The following is a 21,138-nucleotide window of genomic DNA, read 5'->3' on the forward strand; positions in this document are numbered from 1 at the left end:
TCAGCTTTGTTTCTCCAACTCGCTTTGACAGGATGAGCCTCTGCTGCAAAACAGGCAAATGTCTGAGGCCCTGGCAGGCATTTCTAAGACTGCCGCCCAGCTATCAACTGCTGCTTACGGCCCTTCGCACGGCATTTTAACCCTTCTCCATGCTCTTCCCCTGCAACCTGTCTCCAGTGCCCGCTTTCTCACCACAGACAGCTTTCCAACTGCCTCGCCTGAATTTAGTTTTATGGCCCCAGCTCCAGGCTTTACTGCTCTGAGATAATTCGAGCAATTCCCTTCCTTCCTTTATATTGTTCCTCTAAGGCATTTACAGGCAGAACACTTGTCTCTGCCAAACCATCCCTTCCCACTCCCCGTCCTTTGCCCCAAACCTCTCACCCTTGGGTTGTTTAAATCAGCTGGTGGTGGCTGCACAGCATCGCGTGGCTGGGCTGTCCTGCTGCTCCTCTTGTCTCCCGTGGAGAGCAGCAGCACCTCCGGGCTCCAGAAAAACCCTGTCCTGCTGGAGGGGGCACCCCACAGCCACCCTCTGGACATGATGAAACTCTGACTGCATGGATGGAAACAATCATTTTTTATTTATTTATTTTTATTATTTTATTTACCATCAGGGATGATGTTGATGACAGCAAAGGGTGAGCAGATCGGAAGAGGCAGGAAGAGATCGTGGGCATCCCACTGGGGTGCTGGGGGACCTGTGCACCCTGTGACTGGATCTGTTGCAGAGGTGCCAGCTAATGGAACAGCACGTGTTACTGACCAGATTCGGCTTTCTGTGCCTTGGAACCAGTGTCTCTGATTGCTGCAGGTTGCTTTCAATAGCTCTTGACTTACAAGATCTTTCTTATTATTAAAAAATTAAAATAGGTAGAATTTGGATTAAATTAAACCAACTGGACTTTGTTCTCCACTGGAAGCTGTTTATGTAACATCTGTTTCAAATAACTTTAAAGCTCAGTCCATTCAACTGCGCGAAATAAAATGGTGAAATCACAATATTTGTTGGGATTTTTCAGCAAAATCAGTGCATACACTCCCCCACACCTGATGTCACCCCCCAGCCTGCATGACAAATGCAGCCCTGGTGAGTCTGGTTGGGCTGAGGCCAGCCTGCTTCGCACAGCTGGCAGGGAGCAGGCAAAATCACTTACAACTACCTTTGCAGATAATTATATATATATTTTTTCAGGTAAAAAAAAAGCATTGAGCACAGCTCGCAGTGCTGTTGGCACTACACGCGTGGCGCTCTGCGTTAGGGCAGAGGAGCCAAGCTGGGGCAGCGTGCTGGATATCCCTGTGTTGGGAACGGGTGTCCAAGAGTTTCTAGGAGGATATTTAAAAGCCATGGAGGCATTTCATAGCGTGCAGAGGGTCTGCCCAGGCCAGCCCCGCTTTCTTGGCAGGGAGGGGTTAATGAGCCCACTGCTGCAGCAGCTTGGTGGGCAACCCCGCTGCCTTGGCCTGCCGCACGCCTGCGCCCCGCTTTCTGCTGGCCTCCCCGCGGCCTCCCCCCTCTTTATATATTCATGAAGCAGCAGGGAGACGGCGGGTGGGGCGCGGGTAAATAAAAGCTGAGCAAGCTGAAACTGCAGCACAGGAAGAGGAACTTTCCGCGCGCTGCCTCGCCGGGACGCAGCCTGCTGCTTATCGCGGCCGCGCCGGCTGGCCGGAGAGACGATAACCCTGCCCTGCTGCCTGCACGCTGGATGCGAGGAGCAGGAGAGCTGTCTGTGAGTGACTCAGCCTGCCCAGGGACAAGATAACGCCTTTCGGGGTGGCTGTTGCTCTGGGTTCAGAGCCAGGCCCGGCAGATTTCTCCCTTGGCACCACGGGACAGAGGCATCCCAACGGGAGAGGCTGGGAGCTGGGGGCATGCGTGCAAGCGGGGAGATGATGTGGGATACATGCAGAAAAGCTCCAAAACAGTCAGTCTTTTTCCAGCCCGCTTTGGTCTGGAGGGATGGGCGTGTAGGGTCACTGAAGCCTGGCATTGAAGGATTATGTTGCAGCTGTGCTTTTTTGGGACGCGCAGAGCTCTCCAAGTTCACATGTGCCTGCCTCCTGTGATCCCTTACTGCTCCCATATTCTCCCTTTCTTCCGGGACAGCAAGGAAGGGACATGCCTCTGTGGCTGCACTGGGGCTTTCTGCCTGCAGATTGACCCCTCTGATAGCTGGGTAGATGCTCCCAGGGCTGGACCTTCCCCACCCCGCAGCTCTGTGTGACGTGCTGTATCTTCTCACCCTGCCCACAGCCTTGCTCCACGCAGACAGCATCACTGGGGTGTGAACGCAGACCCTGTGTGCTGGGGACATCACCACCAGATGCTCCCCCCACTGAGCACCCAGCTAACCCACTTCTGCAGGCTGGGCCAGCAGTTTTGTGTGCCAGCGGGTCACTGGGAAGATGTCACCTCCTGGCTTATGCTAACACACTGATTTCCCTCCCCACACGCACCAGGTGCAGCTCCAAGATGAAGCCTCCATCTGGGCAGAGCATAAGGCTGGCATGCCTTCTCCTGAATTTGGCTTCCCTCTGCCTTCCAACCCCGCTCTGGGAGAACCGAGACTCTCTGCTGGAGGAGGAGAAAGCCCACCAGACAGGCGGCAATTTGGTGCTGAGCAAAGAGGAGCAGCAGCTCAGCACAAAGCTCGTCAGCCTCAAGAAGAAGGAGGTTGCAGCAGCCATGAACACGGGGCAGTTCCCACCGAGCATGCACTTCTTTCGGGCAAAGAGCCTCATTGACCAGAGTGCGGTGTTCAGCATCTTGAAGCACATGCCAAAAGGTAGGCGTTGCCTTAACAGTTGCTCGTCTTACTCACCCTCCTCTTGCCTTTTGCTTCCTACACTAGAGCAAGATGCAGCAGACCTCTGCAGGCAAGCCCACGGACTGGGAGTAGTGCCGGCTGGGTCGCAGGAAGAGCCCTGCCTCTCAGCTGGGGGCAGGGGGAGAGAGGAAGAGGGCTGTGGGCTGGATGAATACACGTTTCCAGCAATTGTACATTTAGTGTGACTTGCAAAGTGCATCTTTCAGCCTTTGAAAAGTGAGGCAAGGTGGTTCTGTGCACACCCAAAAGACTGCAGGCACTAGAGGAGGAAGGTGCTGCCTCTAGTACTGCATGATTTTTCCTTGTTGAATGCAAGTCAGAGCCTGTATGATGTGACCCACAGAATACAACACAAAAGACTATGGGAATCCAATAGCTTTCTTAACCAGGCTCTGCTCTGTGCACTTGCAGGAGACTTCTGCTTATAAAGGCAGATATTAGTCCTTCTGTCTTTAGTTTTGAGACCTTGCCTCTCCCTCGTTGCTCAGCATGCCCTGCGATGATGGGCTGCCCTGCCTTATACCAGAAGAGTCTCTTTGTACTCTGCAGCACACACTAGTTTTAAACACATTTTGGAACCATTTACCTTCAATAACAGCATGAGATTGTCCAGTGCCTTCAACACGCTGTACTGTGCATCCTCTGACAAGCAGCCTGGGACACAGCAGCATTCAAAGGCTCACTTCTCTGGGTTGCACTGGAAAGGGGGAGAGGAGAGGATGTTTTAGGCAAGTGCAAATCCAAACCACCTAAACTGGGTTGCAGCAGCAAGCCCAATGTCTCCATGTCTGAGCTGCTAGCAGTTCAGTGGAGAGGCTGAGGTGATTGCTGGAGAAAGTCATTGACTCCTGGCTGGCTGCTTTCTCCCTCCGCACCTCTGGTTCAGACAGAAGCACTGAACAAGGTGCCTTCTTTAACTGAACGTAAGAGACAATTGCAGTGAAAGCTGTCCGTACCTCCATAAGGCTGAACAATATATCCACCTTTCCAGTTGGTCCCTTTCTAGATGCCAAGTCCCACAACCTTGCCCACATGGCTGCCTGGGAACAGGTTGGTGACTCACTTGAAAAACCCTTGCATGGTGAAGCTGACTGCCAGATCTTTCCATTTGCCAGGCTGTGACACCAGCACATAAGAGCTGTCCTGCTTATTACTCAGCTTTTCCCTCCCAGTTTCCAGTGTGGGATGAGGCTCCCTGACCTGCAGCATCCTGAGCAGTTACCATATGTGATTAGGATATCAGAGTTGTCTGAATCCCTTTGTTGTTGAGTAAGGAATTGAAAAGTAGCCCCCTCTTTGCCTCAAAGAGGATATCTTTGATACTAAGGAGGAATCAAAGCAAAAATTTAACACCTTTCAACCCCGAATGCAGTAAAATAGTTCTCAGAATCTCTGCAAGCACTGTAGGCTTCTAGGGCCAAGATCACGTCCTTATAATTGCTTGAGTAGGACCTCAGTCTTGATCACAGCTCCTAGCGATTACTGTTGGTTTCAAGCACTGTTGCCATTTCTATTGCTCCTCACAAAGGGAAAAGGGCCGTATTGCAAGTGGCAGGAGGATCCAGACAACTGTGGCATGCCCGTCCTGTCCCTCCTGCTCTGGTCAGAGCAGCATTTACAGTTGCTCAGCATCTTAGCTGTCAGACCTTCTCTAGTGAGAGATTACAGAGGCTATAATATATACTAGTCTCCTGTAGATTAGAGTCTTGTCATATGCAAATCAGCACTTAGTGTTCCTGTTAAGTCATATTCTCCCTTTACTCCTAAGGGCATTAAAATTATTTAGATTATGACATGTCCCTTAGACTAATAAAGCACATACCTGTGAGGCTTGAGTTCTCAACTTCTTTCCTTTACAAAGGAGAAATTTAGTGCAAGCACCAATAGCATAAAAAAATCTCTGCAAAAAAAAAAATCACCAAAATGAAAGGATGGGCTGGGGAAGGTGACCATGCAGAAGCTTCCTGTGCCAGGAAGACTGGCCAACACACCACACAGTATCAGAGCATCCCAAAAGCCCACAGTGCTGGCCATCAACAGTTGCAAAATTTAAGTAAACATGCATTTGGTAAGAGAGAGAGGTGGGTGCTACTTCTCTATCTGACTGCAGTTCCCCACTGTGGCATGGTCTGTGATTTTGGTGCATGCCACAGTTTCAGAGAGGAAGGAAGACACAGACCAGATGCAAGAGTTGAGGCTGGGAGCAAGCCAGCTAAGATGCAGAGGCTTGCCCCAGGCCCCCCTTGTAGGCTGGTGCTCACTGTGAGAGCACCTCTTCAAAACAGAGGGGCCAGCTCTCAGCAACACCAGTCTGAACGAGCATTTTCCATCCCAGCAGGAAGCAGAGCTCCCTGTTGATCCTCCTTTTGCTCCCAGGGAGCCATAATGCTCTGGCTGCCCTGGCAATCTCTGCTGGGAAAGGTCAGTCACAGCCATCTGGAAGCATCTCCAGATGCCCCTGGCTGGGCGAACTCAAGCTCTCATCACATTACGCCTCCTTTCTTCTAATCCAACTGCCTTGTCTCAATAGGACCGCTTCTCCTCTCTCCAGGTGCCGTCTTACACCTGCACGACTATGCCATGCTGAGCGTGGACTGGCTGGTGTACAATGCCACCTACCTCCCAGACTGCTACGTGTGTTTCACCCGCACGGGCACCGTTCGCTTTCGGTTTTCCAGGCCTCACCCTCCTCACCCAGTGCCAGCCCAGTGCTCCGAGTGGGTTTTGCTGGAGACCTACCGAAAACAGCTGCACAACGTGACTGAGTTTGATAACAGGTGAGCGAGCACGAGGTGCGAGCCTGGCAGCGCTCTGTGGTAACACTGCCAGGCCAGCAGGGTTGTTCTGGTCCAATTCCCCCGTTTGCTTGCTGCTCTGGAAGCAGGGAGCCCCATTAAAGTTGTGCACACAGAGCAAGCAAATAACAGCATAAGAACTTGAAGGGTGGAGCATTAAGGACACCAGAATTCGAGGCTGCCAGCATTTAGGTTTTCTGTGCACCCTCGCTGTGGCCCATCGCACAGACACGTTGAAGACAGTGGTTTAAGTTGGAGCAGACCTCCCAGAGCCACCTAGGAGCTCACACCCCAGACTGCTCCCCAAGGCACCACCCTCCATCTCACAGGAGCTCCCTCCCTGCAGGCAGCTCCTACCCCAACTGCTGGCAGCCTTTTATCAGGACCAGGTGTTAGCTGGCTGCCCAGCAGCCACCCAGCATTTAATTACTTGCAGGTGGGTGGGAAAAGCCTGGCTCCCCCTCCAGACGGTGGTGACAGGAAGACCAAGCCCTATCTCCCCGTCCAGGGGCCATTCATCCCGTGACAAAGCCGTGCTGAAAGGCCAGGGGGAAGCGTGTGGTTCTGTGCTGTGTTCGGGGGCTTGATAGCATGCACTAAATAATGCATGAAGTCAGACACTGAGTGATGAGGACAAAGAAAAATATTGAGTTGTGATCTGTTCAGAGAGCACCGCTGTCTGCCGAGCTCCGGGGGGCTGGGGTCCTGTGGAAAAAAAAAAAAATAGCGTGCGGTGTAATGTAGTTAAATCAGTGTTGTGATGCTGACACACACGGAGAAGGCGGGATGAAGGTGATGAGGGTGACCCTAATTGTGGCATTTGCTAAGAGAAACTTCATGGTTTGGGCTGTGGTGCTCTGCAGTGAGAGCATGTGCATGTGTGCTTCTAAATAGAGACCTCTTATCTCTGGTACCGCCTGCACGTGGAAGCGGTCTGGGCTCCGTGCCCTGCAGGTCTAGGAAGGAGGTCGGGCTGGGAAGCTGAGGACTACTGCTGTGACATGGGATGGAAGAAATAAGATCCAGCGAGAAGTCACGTCTTTCAAAGAGAAAACCGGTTGCCCATTATCTGCCTTCCATTTCTACTGGGAGCGATGAGGAAAGACCATGGCACCAGCACTCTTCAGCCCCACCAAGAGACCCATAAATAATGTGCAAGAGATTAGATGTTGAAACAGCTTCGCTTTCTTAAAACACAAGCAATTGCACTGGGCATTTGAGGCCCTTGTCAGGAGCAAGCCATGGCTGTGTTTGGTTTTGGTTGTATTTATGTAGTGTGACGTCCCCTCCTGGCTGAGGCTAGAGGCCATGGCAACCTGTACTCCTGTGAGGGTGGGGCTGTGAATGGCTTTGTTCCCAATAGTCCTATTTGGGAACGTGACTTCTTCACAGAAGCAGTGTTATCCCATTCCTCTTCTTTTGTACTATTTATCTGATGATGCCGCAGGTCAGAGCAGGACTTCTGAGACACAACACAGACACAGCTTCAAAGATCTTACAAAGGGTTGGAGGGGAAACTGAGGCAAAGGACAATGAACGGATTTTCCTCAGCAAATGAATTCCAGAGCAAAGTACAAACCTAGATCTCTTACATCCTGGGCTCTCAGACTTACCTACTTATGTTGTCCTTCATTTCTTGCCCTTTTGTGCTCACCACAGAATCGCAAAGGAGTCATTGCACATAATGTGCAAACACAGGAACACCAGCCACGTTGAGGCTCTTCCCCTCCTATTTTCATCTAATCCCTGGGTACTAGTCTAAGGGTTAGGAATGTTTTTTGGCTGCCTGGAAATAGGTCTCTAGCCAGGAATCGGCCCCAATCTGTTCTGCTTCTCAGTTTCTGGAAACTCTCCCAGTCTCTTGAACATGTGCATCCCAGGCTACCTCTTTTCCTGCACTCCTCTTTGCCCTTGAGCACTGACAAGCTGAGAGAAAGCAGATGTCAGAGGGAGGAACGGATGGATAGTTGGGTGGTTTCAAGGAAGTATCGAGGGAGTATGGCAGCAGGGAAGGGTTCTCAAACAGGATGGCGTGGATCAGCAAACACGAAGAGAACAATGAAAATGTTTCCCAGGGGCTGCACCTCTCTTACCGTACCATGTTCCTGACTGGGAAGGCAAGAGGGAAGGAGATAACCACATCACGTTTTTGCTGTTTGTATATTTATATATATATACACACATAAACACACACATTTATATGTATATGTGAGTGCGTGTGTTGGAAGTAAGTCTTTGTGTTCGTTTGCCTCAAAAGAAGGTTTTATCATTCATATCCAAAACACAAATCCTATGGGCCAAGGCCCTGGAGTATCCTCTTACTGGTAAGCTTCCAAAAGGATGCTATTAAGAGAGTCAAGAGACCACGGGTTAGGAGACAGAGAAAGGCAGGAAACTTTGCTCTGAGAGTTAAAAAAAATAATAAATCCTCACTTATTTACTTGGCCACCAATTATGATCCATGAGAATGCCGTTTTTTTCCCTCAAGAAGCAACATAATTGCCACAGCCTCTAAAGCAAGGGCTCCCAATAAGTGTGACCCCCGATATTTAAGGGAAGCAGCGCTGACACTCCAGATATTTGTAAAACCACCCCTGCCCTGATCGCCTGGGGATGGAGGCCGTGCCCCGCAGCGCAGCTCCTGCGGTGGCAGCGCTCCCTGTCGCAAGGATGAAGTCATCTGCGAGCGAGCTGACACTGCGGCTGGCCGAGTCCCCAGGCACCAGTGGACCTCCACCACCTTCCCCTCCGTGTCCTCCGACTGCCTTATCTAACGGGAAAATAGGGCAGTAGGCACAGTGCGCAAAATATATTAAAAACCCCATCACAGAGACAAAGCACTCTGCTCCCTCTACAAGTCTCCCCTTGGGGAGAAGAATAGGGGAAGAGAGAGAGAGAGGAAGCGAATGAACCACATGTGACAGATGTTAGTCACACTATTTAATGCACCACTGGAAGACATTCAGATACTATGGCGAGGAGCGGGGTATAATTACCCATAGAGGATAGGAAAAGAAGCAGGAAAAAGATACTCCGTAAAAACAAGACAAGAAACCGTTCACTTTTGCATTCATTATATTGTGCACGAAAGCAAAAGAGAAAAGAAAGCAGGAAAAGAGAAAAGCAAAAGCATGGTTGAAAATAAATAATCCTTAGCTGGTCGTTTTCGTTGTGCCCCTTTGGGCATACGCATTGCAATAGCATTGTTCACTGCATATATGACATGACATGGAAGGCTATTTGTAGTCTGCACCTGATCACTGGCTAGGGCCCATTCCAGAAAATAAGCAGAAATGCCTTTATGAAGCTTTGCTTCATCTGCATGACCTCCTCGTGGCAAAGAAATTACCAGCCTGAGCCCTTAGGAGATTATCAGGTTATCAAGGCTGGATCACCACTACACAATAAATCTCCAACAGTTATAGGGATCAATAATCGGTCTTAAAGGAAAGGGGATTATAAAAAAATGTTGTTTGATTTATGTGCTTTTAGGAGCAGGGTGGTGCGGGGGTTTATTGCTGTATCTAGCCCAAGAGCACGGGCAAGGTAAACAACCTCGTGTTCATGCGGCTTGAGTTTAAAACAGGGCGCAGAGCAGCGTGTGTGCTCCTTGTTGGAGGATACGGGGAGAAAAGCACTGGGATCCCTGCTGGATGCCGTTCCTTATCCGAGGCAAAGCTGTGTGTGGCAGCGAGCACAGGCTTGTGTGGCCTTTTGATCCGACCTGCAGGGAGGTTCCTCCCGCGGTGCTACGGGCTGGGGCGAGCAGCGGCGGGGAGCTCCCCTTTGGCCAGGGCTGGGGCGAGCGGAGCGGGATGGTTGGCTCAGGTGGCACTGCTGCATCTGTTTTCCTAGGGGCTTGCCGCAGAGCCTGGCTCTTCCCACGGCAGATCTCCTCCAGCACACCCTCTTGCTGGAAGCTACTGGCAGATAAGCTCCTCAGAGGTGCCCCTGGCTCTCGCATTCCTGGTTTCTGGGGTGATGCTCCAGTGTCCCTCCCCATGCCATGATGCAGATGAGATGCCGCATGCCACAGCGGCATGGAGCACTGACCCTGTGCCTCCCTGGACACAGCTGAGCTTCTCCATTGGGTTGCATCATTTGCCAGACGGTATCTGGGGGTGCCCAGCCTCGTGTGATACTGCAGGAGAGGCCCCTCTGTAATGCACAGAAGGGCAGAGCTGAAGGTGCTGTGGGAACCCAAACTCCGAATTTCCTCACTGGCTAGCATTTAATAGCTCATCCTTAACAAATATCTTTGCTTATGTTCAGTTCTGTTTCTGAAATTGTTCCCAGCAAAGAAATTAGCTGAGTGAAGAAGAAATGAAACTGCAGCTGCTGGAAGAGGGCCCGTGGGGAGGGGAGCGGCAGCCCGCAGGCAGATGCTGGGGGAGCTGGTCAGGATGGAGGGACACAAAAGGGATGCCCCTGCCCAGCACATCTTAGTTTACGGGTCTGGACCAGGTCACATTTTGAGTCTGTGGGAGAGAGGTTTTTAATCCCATCCACAGAAGCCTCCTGGAACAAGATAATAAGAGCTCAAATCAAACCCACATCTCCCGTATAGCAGGAGGAAGCACGGCACTAGGATGGGGGGCAAGACTTCAAACACCAAACATTATTAAAGATCAGTAGCTTTATCAAGGGAAACAACAGACTTGGACGAAAGATGAAGTGTGGCCAAAGGCATTTCTATCTGAACAGGCTTAGCCTTCGAGCCTAGATAAACATCAGGCCTGGTTGGACTGGCAAGCCCACCCGCCTGCAAGCGCCCAGCTCTGTACCTCGCTGCGGTGGCTTCAGGCTGTCCACCCAGGAATGAATTTCATCACCCCCTGCTCTGCCATTCAGATGTTGCCTCCCAGCCTGAGAAACTTATTACAAACCCTTCTCTGGGTGGCCAGTGTAGGAGAGCTGCTGCCAGAGGCAATGCTTTGCATGGGACGAAAGCTATGTCTGGTCAGCAGACAGCCGTGTGGTTGCCCTGTCCCGAACACAAGCTGTCACCACAGCGGCACCCGCAACCATGTGGTCTTGCAGTTGCTGCCTGCCTGAAACTCGGCTTGATAAAATGACCTGTTGCCTCTCTGGGTTTCTTAAAGAGGCTTACAGATCAGCAGATACGGTGAAGGACCCACATACATTTCCATCCCAGTGAGGGAAAGCCAGGACCCGCGATTCCTACCTGCTGTTTCCCAGCAGACAAACCTGAGGAAGTTACCAGCAAGGCAGGCAGGATGCCAGGTTTGTTTCACTGGAGAGGGGGAAAATACTTCAGATTCTCAGTCATTTCCCCTCTGTCCATGTTAGATGACACTTTCTGACAAGATGAAGATACCAGGGAGAGTTACAGGTTAGTAATCACATTGGTGGTGGCCCTAGCATCTCCCGGAGACTGTCTAGTGGTGAACAGAGGGACGGGTGTCAAAATCTCTTACATGCATTTAAAACTTTTGGGAGAATATATAGTCTGCAGGAGTAATGTATTAGCCTACTTGTGGATTAAGAATACTGCTGGGTAGCAGAGTGCAATTCTTACGATATAAAAACACCATGCTTGCTTTTCTAAGTCTCATTACTTCTCAAGATTTTGTCCTCAAAATGGTGGGCACTTTGAACATCAAGTCTAACCTGCCTTGTAGCTCGACATGTAGTCTATGGCTTTTTACCTGTCAGAGATAGAGGTATTATCTGTGCCAGCCATCAGAGGAGTAAATATAGGTGGCAAAAAAAATGACCTGAGTGCTTCCTGAGAACACGTCCCTCCTGAGCACAGCTGGGCACTGCTGCCCCACCTCACCCCACAGCATGCAGATGGGAGAGTGTCACATCTGCCAAGCTTGGCCTCCAAAAGCAAAACTCACAGCGACCTCGAGGAATCCCGCTTCCTTCTGTACCAAACACCACGCTGCCAGCTGGTGCCTTTTTGCATGCTGAAAACCAGTTAACTTTGCTCTCCTTATTCTTCCTCTTCCTTTTACCCTTTTCTGCAGCCTGATGAGGAACTTGACTCTGGTGACGGATGCCCCTGAGCTGGCCTACCCTTCCCAGACTTTCATCTGGAAAAGGTTCGAAGAAGTCTTTCTCATCGCCTCTGGACTTATCTGCTATGCACCTGTGTTCAAGGCCTACTTCTACCAGGGGCTGCTGGAGCTCTATGAGGATAACATACAGTATGCGGAGATAAGAGCTATCCTGCCTCCGGTATGTATTTTTTGGCTTCTCTAGTATTCCTTTAAATCCTTATTTCTCCCAAACTTTTCTCAAGCCCTAGCTTGACTTCAGTTTTTGGATGTTTGCATACCTTGCCTTGTAAGGACGCTGGAAAAGCTTGATCGTATTCAAAGGTCTCTGCTGGAGATTTGCATGCTCAAGGGCTTGAAAGCGAGAGACACTTTGTTCTTAACGGCTCGGGAAGATACCGGCTGTGGCACCAGTACAAACTGCCTTGGACCACCTGGCTGGGAGCCGTGCCTAATCTTGCTGGTTGGGAAGATGCACCTCAGCCTCGTCTGCGCCAGAACCACCTGTTGTGCTGTACCTGCTCGGGAGCAAGCTCCCAGCTGGAGCAGAGGCTGATCCTGGAACAGATGCATTGTTTTAAATCTACAGCTTATTTCGGGGTGACTTCTCTGACCAGGATGTTATACTAACTGCTCCAAGCCAGGGAGCGTGGCCACGGGGGCTCTGCAAGGCTGGGACAACAGCTCCAGTGCTGCAAAAGCTCGCCTTGCAGCAACGCCCGCCAGAAGTGGTCACCAAAGTAAACGAAAGCTGGGATTTAGCGCAAAACAGCAAACATTGCTGAAAAGCCCCCTGGCCCCAGCTGTGTTTGCAAGTTCAGCTGTGCAAAGCCCCAGGTTCCCACGAGCGGCAGGGATGGAAACATCCCTGTGATCATCTGCAGCCACCCCGTGGCCCCGGGTGCTGGCAAGGGGACACCAGGAGGTGATGGGGCACAGGGGCTTGGCCAGGGGCAGTGCAAGGCAGCAGCACCCCAGGGGCAGCAGGAAGGTGGGCTGAGACCGCTGAAGGGTGCAGGGGGAGGGTGAAAGGGGAAAGAAAGGAGAGAAGGATAAGGGGAGAGAGGATGGAGTGATTTCAGCCTCCGTGATGGATCCAGGCAGGGCCTACGTGGGTTAGTATCAGCTGGGGCATGTAGGGTCTGAACCCTGCAGGCAAAACTCTGCGTGTAGCCCTGCCAGTGAGGAACTCGCAAAGCAAGCTGATGAGACAGAGCTTTAAAAAAAAAATAAAATATTTTCCCCAGTTTTCAGCCAGAGAACTGGGAAACTGTGGCAAGACTAAGTGACCGACAGAAGGTCGCACAGCACAGCCCTGGCCTGCAGCTGAAGCTCAGCCCTCGCACAGCCAGGGGCTGCTCTTCTCCTCCTGCATGGTGTGGAGCGTGTGTGAGCAGCCAGGCGGCTGGGCAACGTGCAGCATCTGATATGGACACAGGGCAGAGGCTGCAGTCTCCTTGGGGTACTCAAGGGCGCTTGCTTGCCGTGTCTGAGCATGGGGAGACTTGTTTCTTCCGGTGTTTCTAGGCAGGAAAACTGCTCCTTGCTTCACGCCAGCCAGTAAATGCTTCAAGAAGAACACGTCCTGAACAGTTTTAACTGCTTTTTACTGCCCCGTTGCGAGGACTGCAGAGCACTGCTTCTCTGAGGTTTTTCTTCAGTTCCCTTCTCCCACCTGCTAACAAAACTCGTGCTTGCCACGTGCTTTTCGTCCTACAGGTGTACGAACTTGATGGCACTCGGCACAATAAGTCTTGGTCAGTGGCGACATATCGGGAGGTGACCCGGCGCTTTGTGGAGGAGCACCCTGACTTTCTCGGGGCAAAGATCATATTCACGGTGCACAGGTAGAGGCTGAGCACGGCTGTGTGGTGGTGGGAAAGGTGTCCAGGCAGTGCCAGGAGAAGCAGAGTTTCCTGAGGGGTGGGCTGGAAGTGCTACCATTGCTTAGCCATGCCTGTGCATGTTGTCACACCTGGGGTTTTGACTCCTAAAGCATTTCCCCGGCACGTGGTAACGGCTGGGGGTGAGAAATCATCTATATATGTCTGCATACGTGTGAAACGACCGGGGTCAGCTCATGGCGTGTGCCCAGGAGACAAACATCCATGGCGAGCCCCTGAGTGCAGGAACAAGCAAGGGGAAGGCATTTGCTTGCCCCAGCTCCTGTGCCCGGACACGCTCACCCTCCTGGTGGGGGCCAAGGCAGTGACAGCAGTGCCCGAGCACGGGCACCAAGCACTGCAGAGATCCTCGGGGGGCCCTGCAAACGCCGTTCCCCCGGCAGCCTTTGTACGGTATGTTCGTGCTGCTGCTCACGGGCAGGCACAAGGCTGCTCTCCAAGTCAGCCAGATGCCACAAAGTCATGTGAGGTGATCCTGAGCAAATATAACATACCTCTCAGCAGGACTTGCTCACTCTGGCTCGGCACGGCGTGGTTTCCAGTTCAGAGCTGGCTTGCCTCTGGCCGGCTTGGGTATGGACAGAGCCTGCCTGCAAAATGCACTGTGATGTTCAAGTCCAACAGAGCTGGGGGAAAGCTAAATTTAACACACTATTGAAATGCAGCAGCTGTCCCACCCCTCGGCATAATGGTAGAGAGGAAAAAAATATTGAAACTTTTTCTCTCCACGCTGTTGCATTCCCTGCTTGGTGTATGGGAAAGCCAGCGAGTCTTAGACAAGCACGCCTCACCTCGAGTGACTGAATTGTCTAGCCAGGCATTTCCTGGTCATTCAGGGGTTTCCTTTCATAATATCAATTTTCGGCTGCCGTTACTCTGGAGACCTGAAGCTGGCTGTCAGATTCAGGAGCAACTTGCATTTTGGAAATACCCCTGAGGGCCCCTGTTCGCAATTCAAACAAACCCAAAGAAGGCAGGCCTGGGGATGCGAGCCTCTGCACTGCTTTCTCTCTCTTGCTCTTTAGGATGCTGAATGTTTCCCAGATTAAAGAAGCCATCGTCACTGCCATGGCACTCAGAGCCCACTTCCCAGACACCCTGGCAGGCTTCGACCTGGTAACTGGATTTCTTCCGTGGCTTTGAGTTAACCCCTAGAGGTGAAATATAACTACATGCATATATGGCATGTGTTACAGCAGAGACAGATCTGCTGCTGCTGTCCTGAGATCAGTGTGGACAAATCAAAAATCCTCTAGCTAAGGATTTTGCTGGCAGTAATTAGCCAAAAATAAAATAAAACCCACTACCCCATCCTCAAATAATCACCCCCTTATCCGACACCCAAAACTTTGTACTTTCAATGCAGTTGGCACTCTGTAGTGATTTCTCACATTAAGACCCACCATATTCCAGAGTACGTTCAAAAAATACTCTATCTCCTCCCCAGGTTGGCAATGAGGATGAAGGTCATTCTTTGTGGGAGCTGAAGGATGCCCTGACCATCCCGTCTTCCCTGGGGTTCAACCTGCCATACTTTTTCCATGCTGGAGAGACTGGTAAGCATGAGGACTCAAGGTCTGTTATTGCTTACAGAGGTAGGAGGTGAACCCTTGCAGAGCACAGAAGCAGCGAGCCTGGCCATATCAAGACGATGGGGGTGCATGGTTTGTTTTCCCTGTGCTTCTCCCCGCATCATCTTCTTGCTGCAGCATTCCTGCATGGCACCTCCCCTACTTGCTCTCTGCTCCCGAGTGTAGGGTTCATGTTGGTCAGCATCTTTGCCCCATGTGTAATATGGAGCCATGCTACAAGAGCTGTTGCTGCTGTGGGTCCCAATACATAGTCCAGTCCATACGGGTGGGATTTTTCCTAACTATGCCTGACAGTTATGTCTGACTAGCACGTTATGCTTCCTAAATTTTGATATCTACAGAGAAAATGTCTAAATCTGAACTAGTTACCCTGGGCTCCCTTTATAGCCATGCTGAGTAACAGGCATTTCTCAGGTATGCTGCACTTCCATCTAATGCACAAGACATTCCTCAGAAATTATTACTTCTCTCCCTTGACTGTGAGCAGAGACCAGCAAGGTTATCTTAGCTGCAAGAGCAACACTGCAGACACCTACAGCTAGGTGAGTGAGTGGCTATCTACATGCTGAGCAATGTCCTGGGCAGATCTGGATTCCCATTTCATCAGAAAAAGTAAACTCAGAACACGAGCAATCCTCTCACCTTGCAACTGAGACACATATTAACAAAACCATTTAGCAGTTTGAGAAGATGTGTTTCCCTACAGCACTGCAGTGATTCTCGTCTGTCTTTGCTCAGACTGGCAGGGCACCTCTGTAGACAAAAATGTGCTGGATGCTCTGCTGCTGAATACCAGTCGGATTGGCCATGGACTTGCCCTCATTAAACACCCAATAGCCAAAAATTTGTCTCTGAAGAGGGATATTCCTGTAGAAGTCTGTCCCATCTCCAACCAGGTATGTTGGTAAAAGCGTTGGGATTGGGACGTTGGAATGGGATCTGCCTTAGCAGTGAGGAGCAGCAGGGAGCTGGGGGGCAGCCAGATGTTTTGTTGCACCCAGGCTGGCTCAGTTTCCCTTGCCCCACATTACGCTGCAGTCTGCTACGTAGATGCACGCTGCACGTGTATAAGGCTTGTAACACCAGTTAGCTCAAAATCATTTAAATGATTTCCCTTATCCAGGGAAACCTGGGAAGGCAGTCCTCCCCAGTGAACATGAGGCCCAGAGCCTCATGTTCACTGAGGCTCTTCAGGAGGTGCCTGAAGAGACATAATGAAAACACTTTAAAACCAGGAGGGCCGGAGGCTGGGAAGCTGGGACAGCACATGAGAGTCCCTCTGGTTTTGTAGAACTCATAGCCAGGAGGAACTCAATGTGCACATTAGCGTGGTGCACATTGTTCCCTGGGCACAGCAGGATGGATGCTGTGGGGCAGAGAAGCACTGGGGTGGGCCTTGAGGGAGCAAACCCTGATACCAGCTCCAGGCACCCTGAGCTGTGTCAGGGCAGAGATGTAAGCAAGAGATCACTACTGAAATGCTCGGTTAAATTATTATAGATAAGCAGATGTTATATGCCCCACTGGCCTTGATTTAGGTGATTAATTTAAGAAACCAATCTCCTTGTATAGTCAGGGGAGAAAAATAGGCTCCTCCTGCAGCAGTTCAGGGCATTATGCCCTAATATGCTTCCAACAGCCCTCTGCTGACTCTTTCCCCCCATAAACGACTACCTGGTGGCCCAGACAGCTATAGCAGGCGTAAGGTGTGATGGCTGCTGTAATGCAAACGTGGCTACAGCAATATCCTGACATGATGTTGTCTCCTGCCGTTCCCCACCGAGGTCCTGCTGTTGGTATCTGACCTGAGGAGCCACCCTGCAGCCAGCCTGATGGCTGAAGGGCACCCCATTGTGATCAGCCCCGATGATCCCTCTGTCTTTGGGGCGAAGGGCGTCTCTTATGACTTCTACGAGGTGTTCATGGGCATCGGAGGGATGGATGCTGACTTGAGGACCTTAAAACAACTTGCGCTCAACTCCATAAAGTAAGTCCCTCATCTCTCTCATCTAGCCATAGCAATGCTAAGGGGAACACGAGGTTGCTCTCCGAAAATCCACCTTATTTGTGTTTTGGCAGTCTCCTCTACCATATGAACTGAGCTTCTGTTTACCCAAAGGCTCCTCTGTGTGTGTCTCCTCCAAGAGCAGGACACAGGGACCCCAGATTCTTCTTGTGTCCATGCCCTTGAGCACCTCTTTCTAACCAGGTGTCTCAGTTTTCTCCCCCTTTTTCATCCCTTGCAAAGTTGCCTCCAGTGTCTGATTCTGCACAGGGGAGAAGTATTATGTCCTCATACCCTTTGCCTATTTCTGCCCAAATTTGACATTTCCTGGTGTTTGCCATGGCCCACTGGGGAAACACAGGAAAACAATTTACCAGCACGTAGTTCAGGTACCTTTAACCACTTTTTCTGTTTACCCAGACATCTATGAATGACCCCAAATAATTTGGCTGTGGTGCCCAGGGTTTCTCTCCACATTCCTAGAGTTCTGACTGCTAAATCCCATGACAATCCCAAATCCCTGCATGGCCAGGGAGACAACAAAAACTCTTATTTCTTACCTATTTGGACCAAGTCCATGGGGTGCCTCAAACAATAGCAGAGACTTCTATACTAGGGACTTGGTGCTCCTCTGCGAGCCCCCAGCTTAAGGAGGCTGAGCTGGTTTGTTCTCCTGGTGCAGGACTCAGTAGCTGTTGGTACTTTGGGATGCTCAAGGCTCTTTGTATTATGGTGCTGCTCTGGGCAGCCTAGGTATGTCCTGAAAGAGTTAATCTGTTGCTGCTTCCTGCCTTTTCTTTGTGGTCACTGATCTTGAAATAGCTGCCCCCTCATCTCCTGGCTGATACAGGCTTTTCTCCTCCTCACAGATACAGTGCCATGCTACCGGATGAGAAAGCCAAGGCCAAAGAGGTCTGGCAGAAAAAATGGGACCAATTTGTGGCTGAGCTCTCTGATAGCTTTTTGAGGGAGCTTTAGGAGGGAGGAGACCCGTCTCAGAAGGCATTTGGCAAGCCAGAGTGAGCCGGGCTTATTGCTGAGAGGGAGCCTGCTTTTTCCATGTGACTTGAGCAGATGAACAAACCCCTAAGTCTCTTCTGGCCATGGGTGACTCAGGTAAGGTAGGCTTAAAGCTAGGAATGAGCTGCACTACCCTGTGAAAGTCTGGGACTGGAGGTGAAATGAAGCAGAGAGCCTTTGTAACAACAACAGCAGAATACGCTGCTCAAAATAGTCAAAACAATTAAAAATTGCCAATGACCAAATCCTGACATCCTTACTCAGGAAAAACATGCCTTCTAATTAGACTTAGTGGGAGACTGCCAACATGAGGATCTCTGAATTTCGCCTTATCATTACAAAATGCAGACCTTGTCCGGAAACAGCTAAGACAAACATCCAGCCATTTGGGCCACTGACCTTCAGGAGAGCAAGGACTGAAAATGACTCTTGTTATGTTTAACCCTGGGCCTGCTGCCAAAATAGCACTGCTGGGTCGAAGAACCAGTCATAGGTCTGATGTCTGCTATTTCAGGACCTACTACGGCTGGAAACAGGCAGATGGACCTGTACAAATGTTCCCAGATTGTCTAAGCTTGGTCACACAGAGATCACAAAGCCAAAAAGAGGTGCCTTATTCTATGACAGTTGTTTCTTTTCTTTCTTTTTTTTTTTTTTTTTCTTTCCCTGTGCTGAATCCTTTCCTGTCCTCTGGTCACAGGGAAACTAAAACACTTTTCAGCTGAGAAAAAAACTCCCTGGCTTCCCAGATCCAGTTTAATTAAGCTCTCATCCTGCCCTGGGATGTGTTAACACAGGCCTCTCTGTTTATAGGAAGCACCTTTTGATTCTAGGGGTTTCCACTACCAGCTTTTTTTGCCTAGATCAGCACTCAAACGTGCCCTTATTCAGCACATCAGACAGATGCTCACCTTGGCGGAGAACTACTCTCACACTATGAATATCCAATATATCCACTCAGACCTTTGTAGTTACTAGTTCTTTCACAAAAAAGGTATTGCAGCAGCTGCATGATAAATAGTGCCTAGACAAGCAGATTCCCTTGCTTAACAAGCTCAAAAACATCAGGGAAAAAAATCTAATTTCAGGGAGATTATAAATAAATAAATAAATAAATCTTAATCAGGGTCTAAATAAATTCAACAAAATCCATCAGCACACATAGCTCAAGCACACAGCCAGGATTGACCAGCATCTGTCTGACTTCAGTGCAATTGCCCTGGTTTGCATCTGCTAAGGGAGAACTTGCAGAAGTTCATGCCAAAAGATGTTCCTTCCTCAGAGCCTAAAACTTAATGTGGGCTGTCATTTCCTGATCTGACCACCTTAAGCAAATTGGCTCTCTTGGTGTTTCCTACTAATTTTCCCAAGCTGCCTGGTCACAGTGCTTACTTCCACCAACCTCAGTTAAAACACCTTGGCAGGAGACAAATGTACACAAAATAGAAGTGGATAAAGCTGCACAGCCTGCACATCCCTTGTGTGCCCAATGTTAAATTGCCCACATTTCACAGCCTGTAAGCTTGTGTCTGGTTATCCCAGGCAAAAGCAACAAAAAGACACAGCAAATTGAAGGTGTATGGATTGCAGAAGCCAGCAACACAAAGGAAGCAGAAGTGAGAAGGCAGCCACGCACCTCAGACTCGGTGCCATGCTCTGCTTGCCCCTTCCAGCCACAGCTGCCTTCACTCCAGCTCCCTGCCCACACGACCCACACCTTCCTCTGATCTGCCAGCAGCTGCTCTTTGCTGGCAAGCCTTCCATGGGCCTTGCAGATTTGGTAGTGGGATGAGCTTTATACTGGAGGAGGAGCTGGTGTAAAAGCACCTCACCTTCCCTCCTCCTCAAGTACGCAGAGCTCAGTCCCTGATGTGGGCATTCCTTGCAGCCCCATAATAACCATTGACTGACTAAATGCTGTATGTGTAATCCTGCTGAGGAAAGCTGCTGCAAACAGGTAGGATGGATGGCTGCTAACCAGTGACCTAAAGGCGAGTCCCTCTGAGTGTGTCCCCTCCCAATATTTCAGCTGTGCTGTATGTGATCGGAAGAAGATCTTGTATTTACCATGTGTTGCTTCTCCCTTAGTCAAGCCTTTATGCTGCCAAGGTGAAGCTAATCATTAGAGAGTTGATGTGGGAGGAGCTGAGTTCCCTAGCACAGGCTGACCTGTGCCTCTTCCTTTTCTTCCACATCAGAGACATTTCAGCTGATCCTGCATACAGTCTCTTGATGGCTTGAAGCACTGGTGGTATTGTTTACAGGTGTACAGGTGTACATTGTGTACAGGTATTGTTTACCTGTAGTTCTCCCTCATTACCTGCAAGTGTTAGCAGCAAGGATAGCTCCTCTGCTTGCCAAACACTTATTGGGACCAGTATTAATTTCCTAGAAAGTGCCTGTTGTGCATTAGGTCATTTGCCTACTTGGCATCAGCAGCTGTGATGTGAGATGGCCCAAAATCTGGAACCGCCAGTGGGTGATGCTTGGGATTACAGCACAGAAGTTACTGGGGGTTTCAGATTGTACAGGTCTGAAGAGATCTGCAGAAGAGTCATAGAATGGTTTGGGTTGGAAGGGACCATTAAGGATCATCTAGTTCCAGCCCCTTATCATAGGCAGGGGCACCTCTCACCAGGTTGGCCAAGGCCCCATCCAGCCTGGCCTTGAGCACCTCCAGGGATAGGGCATCTACAGCTTCTCTGGCCAGCCTGTGCCAGTGCCTCACCGCCCTCAAGTGAAGCATGTCTTCATTATACCTAATCTAATTCTACCCTCTTTTAGTTTAAAGCCACTCTCCCTGTCCTGTCACTGCACTCCCTGACCAAGAGTCCCTCCCCAGCTCTCCTGCAGGCCTCTTTAGACACCGGCAGGCCGCTGTAAGGTCTCCCCGGCGCCTTCCCTTCTCGAGGCTGAACACCCCCAGCTCCCTCAGCCTGTCCCCAGAGGAGAGGTGCTCCAGCCC

At 50.4% G+C, this 21,138-nt stretch overlaps 1 protein-coding gene across 1 annotated transcript; it reads left to right on the top strand.

The window, feature by feature from the left end:
• The first annotated feature begins 1,608 nt into the window (after positions 1-1,608).
• ADA2 (adenosine deaminase 2) lies at positions 1,609-21,138 on the top strand. Its single transcript, XM_082758990.1, has 10 exons — positions 1,609-1,736; positions 2,467-2,792; positions 5,386-5,611; positions 11,623-11,833; positions 13,372-13,499; positions 14,582-14,672; positions 15,004-15,112; positions 15,887-16,044; positions 16,933-17,135; positions 18,023-21,138. The coding sequence occupies exons 2-10, from the start codon at positions 2,480-2,482 to the stop codon at positions 18,129-18,131; spliced, it is 1,548 nt and encodes a 515-aa protein (XP_082615116.1). The 5' UTR covers positions 1,609-1,736; positions 2,467-2,479; the 3' UTR covers positions 18,132-21,138.

Source organism: Aythya marila (genome assembly GCF_965140915.1).
Source record: "Aythya marila genome assembly, chromosome: 1".
Lineage (NCBI taxonomy): Eukaryota > Metazoa > Chordata > Aves > Anseriformes > Anatidae > Aythya > Aythya marila.